This window comes from Camelus dromedarius, chromosome 2, assembly GCF_036321535.1.
Source record: "Camelus dromedarius isolate mCamDro1 chromosome 2, mCamDro1.pat, whole genome shotgun sequence".
NCBI classification, from domain to species: Eukaryota; Metazoa; Chordata; class Mammalia; order Artiodactyla; family Camelidae; genus Camelus; species Camelus dromedarius.
The window spans coordinates 81,150,261-81,162,802 of record NC_087437.1 but is presented as its reverse complement, the minus strand read 5'-3'; the positions used below and the strand labels follow the sequence as shown (position 1 = coordinate 81,162,802).

The 12,542-nt window shown below is 37.1% G+C and overlaps 1 protein-coding gene across 27 annotated transcripts in view; it reads right to left on the bottom strand.

Annotated features, from left to right (window-relative positions):
• ABI3BP (ABI family member 3 binding protein) overlaps nucleotides 1-12,542 on the bottom strand; it is a 241,219-nt gene that overhangs the window by 173,597 nt on the left and 55,080 nt on the right. For all 27 annotated transcript variants that reach the window (XM_064495971.1, XM_064495880.1, XM_064495924.1 and 24 more), the window contains exon 2: nucleotides 6,187-6,366. In XM_064495971.1, the coding sequence (XP_064352041.1) occupies nucleotides 6,187-6,366 (180 nt within the window). The remainder of the gene's footprint in view (nucleotides 1-6,186; nucleotides 6,367-12,542) is intronic.

Here is a 12,542-nt window from a genome sequence, read left to right as displayed (position 1 = left end):
TTCCAGCTGTATCGAGGATTCACCTTCTCCTTTGGAGGCCACAGCTGTGAAACTCTTAAGAGGTACCCGCCTACTCTATTCAGCCAATTGTACCAAACAGGAATTCCCCTTAATGACTGCAAGATGATCATGTCAATGGAAAACAGTTGTGTGGGGGCCAAGGCTGCTGCATCACAGCCCTACATTTTGCCTCTTGTTTCTTGATCTGCTTTGGGAGTTGGCCCTTCCAAGAAAACATTTGTTAGTTGCGGTAGAGAAATGAATATGGTTATGGTTACTTCTTTTCAGTAACTGACAGCTCTGCTAAAACAATCTCCTCCCTCTACAGTTTTACTGACCACCGCATCCTCCAAACAAACAAACAAATAAAACCATAGGACTATCACTTAGACAAAAGTTTTTAAATCTAGGCGCTAAAATCTTAGAGCTGACCAGAACTTTAGTAGTGATTTAGTTCATTCATTATTAGCAACTGAAACAAACAAAGCTCAGAAAGGTTAGGTAAATTATCCAACACCACTCAATTTGTTATACCAACTAACCTAACTTATAAAACATACCTACTCTGCTAGGGTTTACATTAGTCTTATCTAAATTATCTACAGTCTTCACAACACTCCTGAAAGATTATTTATTTTACAAATTAAAAAAAAGAAACTGAGAAAAGTTAAATGACTTACCCAGAACTACTCCACAGTAAGTAGTGTTGAATTTGAACCTAGCTGTCGGACTCCCAAAATACATATTCTTTCCCCACGTCACGCTGCCTCTCCAGGCAGAGGACGACCTTTCCTCGAATGCAGATGTTCACATTCTAGCCCCAGCTCTCTCCAGGGCGGAGCATCTACAGGGCTGGTGGTATTATGACCCCCTCGTCCCTAGTGCAGGAATCAGTCTGAGAGGCTCTAGGCAGGATGGCGCAGGGTGAGTGACTGAGAGATCCACGGCTGGGGGTGAGAAACACGCTATTTAAGGCAGTGAATGTAAGTGTTAGCAGCTGTGAGAACACCGGAGTAAAGAAATTTGCCCTCTAAAACCCCTCTGGAGTCCTATCACCTGGTTGGAAGACAAATTCTTTCATCAGAATTCCTGGCAGTGATAAATACATACGATTTTTTTTTTTCAATTTAAGCTTTTCTTGTCTTAAGGATACTAAAATAGCTCCTTAACTTGCTCGACAAAATTGATGGACTGGAACTTTTTCCTTCCCAGGTGACATTGATTAAAGTCTTTTCAGATGTCAAGAGAACATTATAAAGTATGAGTCTATAAAGGTTCAATGTTAAAAAATTCTCATGTTTTACTTTATTGGACATTTGCAAAATTACCAACAGCTGAACATAAAATCAATAAAGGAAAAACTGGATGTTTAAACCAGAAATGAGAATATTCATGATGTGGGTAAAGAAGGGTATGGGAATCTAGCAGATAACGTGGCTCGTGTTTTAACACATCATTGTGGGACTCTTGTGGCTGTTAATAGTTAATGATAGTCACCTGGGAAAATACTATTTTTTCTACTCCTCCAATTAATCTATAAAAATCTTACATGATCTTACAGAAGCAAAATTTTTATGGAAATCTCATATGAATCTTAACTTCCAAAATAGCAAAAGGGAATATTTTATGTTTTTTAGTTTTACATTTAAGACCAGAATGTGACTTTTGAAAAAGCCTCTGTCAGTACTAAAATAGATAGATAGACAGATAGACAGACATCAGATAGATATTAAAATAAATGTAGAAATGCTTATAAATGATTATTTAGTAGGAGTGTAAGTCCACATATCTCTAAATGTTAACTTGAGTATTTCTGAATGATTAACAGCTTCTCATTTCAATGGTGGGATCTTTTAAATACATCAAAACAAGTGGAACGAGTCAAAGTGGCACTTAGTATTTGTTTCAAAAATGAAAGTTACAATGTCTGGGTACAGTTTGGCGCCACTGAACAAACACTACTATCTATCTTCCTTTAAAGAGAAGAGCTTGTAAGTGATGCTTTTTTCCCACAAAAAAAAAAAAAAAGAATTCTTTGCTCTTGTGCAGCACCTTGCACCCAAGGGATTTCAACTCATCACTTTATGAATTCACTAACACGCCCACAGCTCATCTGTGAAAAATAGACTTTGTTACTGTTTTACAGATGAGCAGAATTAAGAATGACCACATAGTAAATTGGTGGCAGAAAGGGAATAGATTAGAGACACAAACTTCAAACACACAGTTTGTACCAGGCAGAACCATGGACCTCAAAGATTGCCCACATCCTCATCTCCAGATTTAACCTAATCATCTTCCTCTGTGAAGATGTTAGGTGACATGACAAAGGAGAATTAAGGTTGCAGATACAATTAAGATTGTTGATCCCCTTTCTTTAAAATACAGGCAGCAGCCTGGATTACCCAGGTGGGCTGAATATAATCACAAGGATCCTTAGAAGTGGAGGAGGAAAGCAGAAGACACCAGAGCAATGTGGTGTGAGCAGTGCTTGGCCCAGTGGTATTGGATTTTTTTTTTCATTGAAGTATAGTTGATTTATAATATTATATTAGTTTCAGGTATACAGTATAGTGATTCAGCATTTTACTGATTATACTTCGTTAAAAGTTATTACAAAATAATAGCTATAATTCCCTGTGCTGCACAATATAGCCTTGTTGCTCATCTATTTGATACATAGCAGTTTGTATCTCTTAGTCCCCTACCCCCTTCCCTTTCCCCTTTGGTAACCACACGTTTGTTCCCTGTGTCTGTGAGTCTGTTTTGTATATATGCTCATTTGTATTATTTTTTGGATTTGAAGCAGAGCAATGTGAGCACCTCTGTAACCTGCAAAAAGCAGGGAAACAGATTCTCCCCTCAGAGCCTCCAAAAGGGAATGCACTCTGCCCACAGCCTTGACTTTAGCCTAGAGAGACCCACTCTGGGGTTCTGACATACAGAACTGTAAGATAGCATATCTGTGATATCTTAAGCCACCAAGTTGGTGGTAATTTGTTATAATAGCAATAGAAAACTAACAGACAGCTACTTAATCATTTAAGAGCCATTAATACACCCATACCATTAAGAAAGACTGTAAATAGTCAATTTAAGCAACCAAAGAATAACAGTTTAATTTGGAAATGCAAGTCTATTTTGAAGTAATAAAAGTAGAAGCACACAAATTCCTTGGCATAAAGAAAGATGGAAGAGGAAATTTCTAAGAGGAATGTTTTTGTCTGCTTCCACTAGAAGACTGGAAGAGAAAGGAGATAAATAAAAGGAACATACTGATCTATAGGATAAGGTAAGAATTCTAAAAATGCTACTAGGAATAGCCTTCCAGGAGAAGTTTGGGAATCTTTGTGCTTAGAGGCCTTTAAGATACAAATGATCTGTTTTATATGGCTTGGATGGTTTAGGTATATACTAACCTGATGACAAGGGCCTAGATTCAGCGATCTCTCATGGCCTCTTCCAGCCTGAATATTATACACAGACTTGACTCAATTCAATTCAGCGCCACAAATATTTACTGCCTATCTACTCAACATAGGTCATTCTGCTATGAATAACCAAAGAATAAGGCATAAACTTTGACTTTAAGAAGTTCACAGTTTAATAGTGAACCAAGGTTAAACAACCAACCATATTCAAGCCAGACAGTGGGAAGAATCATAAGGGTGGATAACTGACACATTGATTAAAAACAATTAAATATCTAAAAACCAATGCAAAAAACCCAATGCATTCTTACTGATTATAAAACATATAAAACAAACAACAATATCATTGGTCACCACTGCAGGTTTCCAAGGCAGCAATTTATTACAATGAGAATTTTTCCTGTCTTTCTCAAAACATATATAAGGAAAGTAAAAGAGTAAATAAAATTCTTCTTTAATGTAGGATTTCAGCTAAAAAATGCAGCAGGAATGGTGGATTCTATCTAGAATGTAAAACTGCCATTTTACAACTCATGTGTAGAAGAATAGACATGGGCAATGATCATTGCTAGATGCTAAAACCATTAAGGACAAATTTGATGATGAATTTTACAATGGAAGGATCAGGCTGAGGCCACCTAAACACACCAACCAGCCTTAATATCACTAAGTATGACACCAGCCATTATGCATCTCTTTGGTGAGTTGTTAGGAAATCCACAGTACCACCTATAAAATATTATGCACCCCCCCTCAAAAGCTGACTCCAAATCTAAATGTCTTTCATAGGAAATACAGAGATAGAGGAGTCAGTTCAAAAATACATGAAAGCAACCGGTTAAATATAGAATGTAGACCAAGACTCATAATCCAATTACTCCAGCAAATCAAAGACATTTAAAAGGGGCAAGGAGAGAGGACCGTTACAGAGTAAGAGGCTTATGAGATATAACAACCAAATGCAACATATAGACCTTGTAGGATCCTGATTCCAAAAAGAGACAACTCTAAGAAGACATTTTTAAAAATCACCAGAGAAATTTAAGTATGGACTAGGTATAAAACAATATAATGGAATTATTGTTATAATGTGATAAAGGCAAGGCATTATTTAAAATATTTCTTACCTGTCAGAGATGCATACCGAAGTGTTCACAGATTTGACAAATATGATATCTAGTTATGCTTTAAAATACCCCCCCAAATAGCATGTATGATGAACATGGAACGAGGTAGCAAAACAGTGATATGTGTCCAAGTTGCACGATGAGGCGTGAGGGTCATTATAGGTTTCTCTCTCCTTATGTGTTTGAATTTTTTTCAGAATAAAAAGTTAGAAGGGATGAAAACAGCTGTTAATAAATGAAAGGGTACCTAGTCCTTTGATCATCCCTCATCACTGAACTAGTGAAAGGTCGGTATATTTGTGCTAGAAATCTTCTTTAGCTTTCTGCACAGTTTTCATGAGCAATCTTTCTATCACTTTTAAGACTGAATGCCTTCTACCTCATAAGGAAAGGAAGTTTACTATTCCTTAAATTCTCAATCTACATAATCAAGGAGAAAGCATGATCATTAATATATAACTTCTAATGCTCACTAAGTAAAGGAACAGTAGATCTGCTTCTATTTGTGGTGTGGGTACGTATATAGCTTCTGGTCACTTTTTATAGTTAACAGTGAACATGGTGGGGGAATATTTGCAAATATTCAAATTCTTTATGGTTTATATGGTTAAGGTTAGTGTTGTTACATTTGTCAAAGTGCAAACAATTCTCATATTTTGGGGGGCAACAAAAGGTAGTGTGTTTGCTTTAAAGTGCTTATCTTATGTCAAGTCTAATCTAGAGACTTATAATTCATAATGCTACTCTCTTCCCTAATTTTAAAGTAAAACAGAGACTTCTTTAAGAGGAAACAAGGGCTGCAGGACAATCTGGATTCACCTTCAACATCCCCTCCATATATGCAGGAAAGTCAGATCGGTCCTACAGTAGTTCAAGGTGCAGGATTAAACTCTGGAAGGTCGTAGGAAGGTTTTTAAGCAATAATCCTAGCAGTGGGGCAAAATATAAATCTTATCTTAGGTCAGGAAACCTTTGACAGAGTTCAAAATAAATGATCCCTTTTTAAGAAATACCCTGTTAAAAAACCTTTTATTTGCAAATAATTTTTCTGGAGAAGGTCTGAAGGTGCCACATCCTTAAATTATATTTTGATGCAGTTAAAAACATTTTTTAAGGAAATGTAAAATTTTATAATACCTACAAAAGCTTTAACCATTTCATCTAAAAAACTCTAAAAATTTTAAGTGTATTCCATTTTTTTTCCTTTTGAAAGGCAGCTTCTTAATGAAGAGACATCCAGAAAGCTATAGTTGATATTTTTCACCAGAAGAAAGTAAAGACACTGCAGGGAGGAAAATTAATCCCCATAAACAAGCTATGTTACAGAAATTTAAGCCCAGGTATTTTGGCTAATTTTTCCTCTATGCAATTTTAGTTATGTAGTCAGGGATTGTAGCTATAATACCAATGAAGTTATTGATTTCTGCAGTAGATACAGAGTATGCATTACATATTTTTTGATGTAAAGAGTTCTGCTACGGGTTACAATTATGAAGATGATTTGTAATTCTGGTATTTGGTTCAGCTGATGACGTAGAAGAAATGGTATTTGCCTTTAAGATTACACATCAAGTGTTACTCATTACCTTTTACTTCTTCTTCCCATGCCTGAAACCCAGACATCTTACCGACTACGGCCTCGGTGTATTTCCCTTCTGCAGGAAGAGGGAAGTACTGGTTTGGTGATAAATTGCTGCCATATCCCAGGAGAAAACCTTCCAGTTTTACATTAGGACTTGGACGCAGGAACTTCAAGAAGATGGAGTCACTTGTGGTGTTGATGTGGACTTTCAGGTTTGGCTTTTTACCTAAAGATGGGAACGAAAAAATAGGTGGCTGTTACTTCACCTCTTTCAAGCCCCAAGAAAAATTTGGAGCAAAGGTCAGTTCCTAGAGGCACTGTTATTGGAAAACATGTTATTGAGCTACTCAATATCACAACACATCCACCTACATGCTAAAATACAGGAGATTTTGAGATCGAAGAAAATAGACTTAATAACATATAAAGCACTCTAGAGTATAAAGTAAAACTTTAGGGTTTTATATTTGGTAGGTTTATTATTGAGAGGTAAATGGGATTTAAGACTATTTTGGCTGTCCACAATTGTTCAGAACCTTCATTTTATACACACTGTCTGGGAATGGTAAAAGGATCTGAAATTTCTTACTAGTAAGTTGAATTACTGCAGTTTGAAAAGCCCCAGCCTCCTCAACAGTGATCTCCAGCTGCACCCTCCCAGGACTTAGTGATTAACAGAGTTGGAAAGGGAGGGAAGTGGTTAGGTTTTGGCTTAGGGGTAATTGAGATGGTAGAATAGGGACTTCTGAAAGGAGAAGGGTTGAGAAGAAAGATGCTTACTTCTACTTGGAGTTTGCTGGATTGGTGAGACAACTACATGGAAATGCCAACAGGAAGTCGACAACCTAAGTGTAATGCTCAGGAAGGGGGTACAGATCCACCTGGGCATCATTACTTTATACATGATCATTGGGTGAACCTTCCCGAAGAGGCTGCAGAGGAAGGGGAGAAACCCTACATTTTCAAGGCATTATTATTGTTTTTTAACAATGTAGGCAACAGGGGCAGACAATCATACCAACCAAAGGTCTTGACCAAGCAATAAGGAAACAACACTGTCTTTGTCCTTGGGGCCAGAAGGAGCTGGGTTCAAACTGCAACCCTGCCACTGACTTACAAGTGTACCTCTGGCTACTCACGAAACTGGGTTTGAGCCTTGTTTCCTGATTTGTAAATTATGGGTAATGGATAACAATGTCTATTTTGACAGGTTGTTTAGAAAGGCTAGTGCAAATGGCACTATCTTTAAGCTGGCACATAGTAATTTCTCAATAATTGGTTACTTAATCAGGTCCATCAATAACACTTTAGCCACAGTTCAGAAATCCAAAAAAGCTTTGTAAAGTTTTTGTACATTCATGTCAAACTAATTTGGCAACAAAACTTAATCTGTTTACTAGTTACTGGGGGGAAGTGGGTGGAAGGAGATAAATTTGAGAATTTGAGATTTGCAAATGTTAACCACTATATATAAAAATAGATGAATAACAAAATTCTTCTGTATAGCGTAGGGAACTATATTCAATACCTTGTAATAACCTTCAATGAAAAAGAATATGAAAACAAATATATGTATATATATGCATGACCGGGACATTGTGCTGTACACCAGAAATTGGCACATTGTAACCAACTATACTTCAATTAAAAAAAAAACACCTCAATCTGAACTGTAATGAGGTCATTTAGTCTTTCTTTAATCTCACTGAATAGTCAGTGTAACTGATGCACATATTTAATTGTAGGAATATCTAAGTGTTAATTAAGGGGTGCTGATCAAGACTCCACTGAAGCAGTTACTTAATACATGGTCTAGGCATCCTAGTACATTTCAAAAATTCAAGGATTTTCTGAATTCTAAAATGTGTCTGGCCTCAAGAGTTTTAGATAAGAAATCATGGACCTCAATTATTTTCTTTCTTTTTTTCACAGGGATTTCATATTTTTAAAAAATTTTACCTATTAGGAAGATTGTATTTACTAACTTAATAATTCACATTCTATTTCTCATTTATCAGAGACTGCATACCAGTCAGCCCCCCTGAACAGCATGGACTTTCAAAAGTCATCACACTAAATTTGTACTATTTCAGTCAAAAGTCATCCTGGACCACCTCAATACAGCTACATAGAATGATTCCATTAGGTCTTCGAAAAAATAAAAACAGCCTGGTGTTGGATATCAGACTGTGGGAACTACTCTCTTACGTCCACAGCCAGTACTACCATTTCCAGGTGTGGACATAGTACTTTGTACTTCCCAAGAATTTGATGAAATTTCTACGTCCTTTTTGGGTCTCTGATGGCCATTCCCATACTTGTGGCAGAATTGAAACTCAGGGATATTGAGTGGCTTTTCCGAAACCCGAGCAAGACTCATCCCCAACTCATCTAGTCCAATTCTCTTATAGCACAAAGGAAAAAATTGAGGGCAGCCACACCTCTGGCACTCTACGTGCACGGTCAAAACTGGATCTTAGGTTCTCCCTAGACTGGACCTCCTGCTCTCATTTTTACTGAGAACTTTGTCATGACCCAGTAGAGTAAGGAGTGGCCAACCCCTCAACTAAAATGCCCAAAGTGATGCTAACTGCTAATGTTTTGCCCTAACTTCATTAGATTTTGATGAGGTGATTTATATATACTTCAGACATAACACATATTTTGGCTCAGGCAGTGTTCTTCTTCTTGGTTATGTGCCCAGATTAACTCAAGTTACCCATTCTGCTCAATGAAACAGAACAAATACAAGTCAAACACATCTTCTGCTACCGTAGAAATTTATCAGATCTCACAATAAATCAAAACACAACTGTCCCATTTCTAACACAATGTTGGGAAGAAGAGATTAGGAATCTTTGTGTATTTAGGCTGCTCTCCAGTTGGACTAAGAGCCAAGAGTCACAGCACCATCACATTAGACCTTTACTCATGGATTGTGGCCTGAGGTACCACATTATTTCTCCTCCTGGAAAGCAGAAAGGATGGCTGCACCAACTGAGGAAAAGGAAGGCTGGAAACAGAATTTCTAACTATTTTGTTGGTGGAAGCGTTCTCACTTCCTCTGCCGGGAATTTTCATGACTCCAGTCCTTCTCCCTTTTGCTAATAATTTATGTCAATGAAGATATCAACATCATGGAAATTTTGGAATAAACTGGCATTCATCTGACCTACTTTCTCCAAAACTCCAACTCATACTACTTTCTAGAGCTAAACTTGAAAAAGTCCTGAAAGAGAAAGATGCACACAAACAAATCTTTTCTCAAAACAGTATCACAAATTGAATAGTATTTTGAGACCATCCTCCCATTTCCTTATTGGAGCTGGAACTCAGATCCCTTCATTATCTCACCACATGTGACTTCTCATTACTTCCCAACACATCTCATGTCTCTTTGGCCAGTATAAACCTCCTCCCAGTCTGCAGTGCATACGAGGCCCTGGCCCTACACCTGTGCTCACGTTGTCACCCAGCATGGATTCCCTCTGCACGCCTTTGCTCACTCAGTTATTACTTTCTATTGACCCTTTCAGAGCCCAGCAAAATGGCTATGCAATTTTTGTCCTTTTCATCCGAATAAGTTTGTGTCCCTTGAAATGAGTGCCTGTACCCATATTCAATTATACATTTTTAAACAACTTCCCCAATATTTTAGAGTATGTATCAATGCATTCTATAATAATTTTTCACCTTTGATAAGTTTAGCTTCACTCTGAGTAATTCTGGCTGAATGGTTAGGAAACCTAGTCATGCAGTGACAGTTACTTTTCAACAGTTAGTATGAGGACCTCAGATGAATGACTTAAGGTACAGATAATAATAAAAAAAAATACAACATGATACAAACTCAACTAGGAAAACATTCATAAGTAAAGCAGCATATAGATCACGGAGGAAAGCGCAGGAGTGCAGAGAAGAGTGATGGAAGGACATTTTATTGTGCCGTATATGAGAAACAAAGCATCAAGAGGAGAGAAAATGAAGAATGTGAATGTTTCAGGAAAGCAATACTAGAATGGCTGAGAAAAAAAAAATGCACGCTGGCAAAGCAGAACTTTGGATCTACGACAGTTGTTTCTAATCCTCTGTTTACAACACACTAGGGTGTCTCTAAATATTTCAAAGGGTATTGTGAAATTCTAAAAGAAAAAAAATGCCTTTCAAAACAAAATTAGAATTAATCCCCTTTTAATTTGTAAAAGAAAATGCATGCCCTGTGGCATTAAAAACAGCTAGGAGGGCAGGGAGATGAGAAAAAATCAGACAAAAGGTAGAGCACTGCAAGTTCACAGAACCTTCCAGATCAACCAGAGGAGGCAGGCTGTATTGCTGTAGGCACAGGTGTGGGGCTGACATTTAATGCTGAGCCCAGAATTCTGAGTGGCTGTGGTCCGTTTCAGTACAACTCTGCAAAGAAACATGGCCCAACCGCATGGCACTTAGCTAACCCAGGTGAACTACCCTGGACATCCAGTGGCTGATCTGCGACAAAGGAGTAACCATTACAACTCACTCAGTAGGAGGAATTCTCCCATGTCTAATCTCTCTTAAGGTTGTCTTAATACTTTCCTAAATATTTCAGAATGCGGTCTAAATTGCTGATATGAAGTTGATCAAGTTGATAAAATCACTTCAAGGGAAAAACTGCAAAATGCTAAATCTCTCTTCTAAAACTGAAAAATATCTATTAGTGTAGTAGCAATGATTGACTTCCCTCATAAGCACTCAGTGTTGTAAAACACTAAGTAGCAAGTTTGGGAATAATCAGATCAGCAATTATTTTCATAAGATATTAAGTAAAAGCATAGCTTTAATTGTTATGTCAATAAAATAATGACTCAGCTGTTTCAGGATCAAAGAATAAACCCTATTCTTACCCACAGTATGTTTCTTTTTTTTACACACATTATATTTACATTGCAAACCTCTGTATTTGTTCAGTCACTTATTTTGTTGTATCAGATCAAATTTTCTAAGACATAAAAATAATTAAATCAGTTTCCACCAGTTCAGATATAACATATCTGAACACAAGCATAGGTTTAAAAACTGATTATTTTAGATTTTGATCAAATTTTAGTTTTAAGCTGTAAAAGGACTAACAAGGAAAAGACTAGATTGGCAGAAAATATTGCAATACATTTACCTATTAAAGGACTTGTAGCCAGAATATTTAAAAGAATTCTTTCTACTCAATAAGAAAACAAAACATTTAAGAATAAAGGGCAAAAGATTTGAATGGATCCCACACCAAAGGAGATACATGATGGCCAATAAGCATACGGAAAGATGCTCAACCTCAGGTTGTCAGATGTTTTCTGGAAGAAGTCAAACAGTAAATATTTCTGACCTTGCAGGGTAGATATTGTCTACCATAGCTGCTCAACTCTGCCATTGCAGTACAAGAGTAGCGATAGACATTAGGTAAACAAATGGATGTGTCTGTGTTCCAATCAAACTATATTTATAAAAATGGGCAGTTGGCTGGATTTGGTCACCCAGTCATAGTTTACCAACTTCAGGCTAACATCCTTAGCCTTCAGGCAAATACAAGTTAAAACCACAGTGAGATACCATACACATAAGAATGGCTAACATTTAAAAGACAGCCAGTAACAAGAGTTAGGCAGAATTTAGAGCAACTGGAGCTCTCATACATTTTGAGTGTAAATGTTAAAAGTTTCATAAGGTTTCACCACTTGTGAAAACTATTGGTCAATCACCAAATAAGCCATCAGTTTCATTCCTAGGTATTTACCCAGGAGAAATGAAAATATAAGTCTATGCAAAGACTTGTATGCAGATATTCAAAGCAGCACCAAACTGGAAACAACCCAAATGTCCATCAACAGTTGAATGGATAAACAAATTATGGCTTACCCATACAATGGGATCTGATTCAGCAACAAAACAGAACAGAACAGCATTTCAACACAGTTGAATCTCCCTGGCATGCCATCATGCCACTGTGGAATGAGCCAAATCTTCCTCATCTCTGTAACCACCTTATACAGACTCTCCTTCTGATGGAAGGTCATTCAAGCATCTTGCCATTACAGCACTGGTAAAAGTAGTTTTAATAGTGCCTAATATTATTATTTACCACTCACCAAATGGTACATATATAAAATCAGCAAGTCCTTTTCAGGCATTATTATGCCCCAAGAACTGAAAATTCTAAGTTTCAAGTGTATTCCATGTTCTTCTTGGACAGTTGGCTTGCAAGTGGAAACAATTCAATGCTTTTATGATCAGAGCACCCCAATAAGGAGCTATTAAGATGCCACACCTCAAGTTTACGTATGAAGCAGGGTAGTGACTATCTGACAACACATTCAAAAGTTTCCAAAAGAAAAAGAAAGAAAGAAAGAAACCATAGCCAATGGCACAGACTGTATT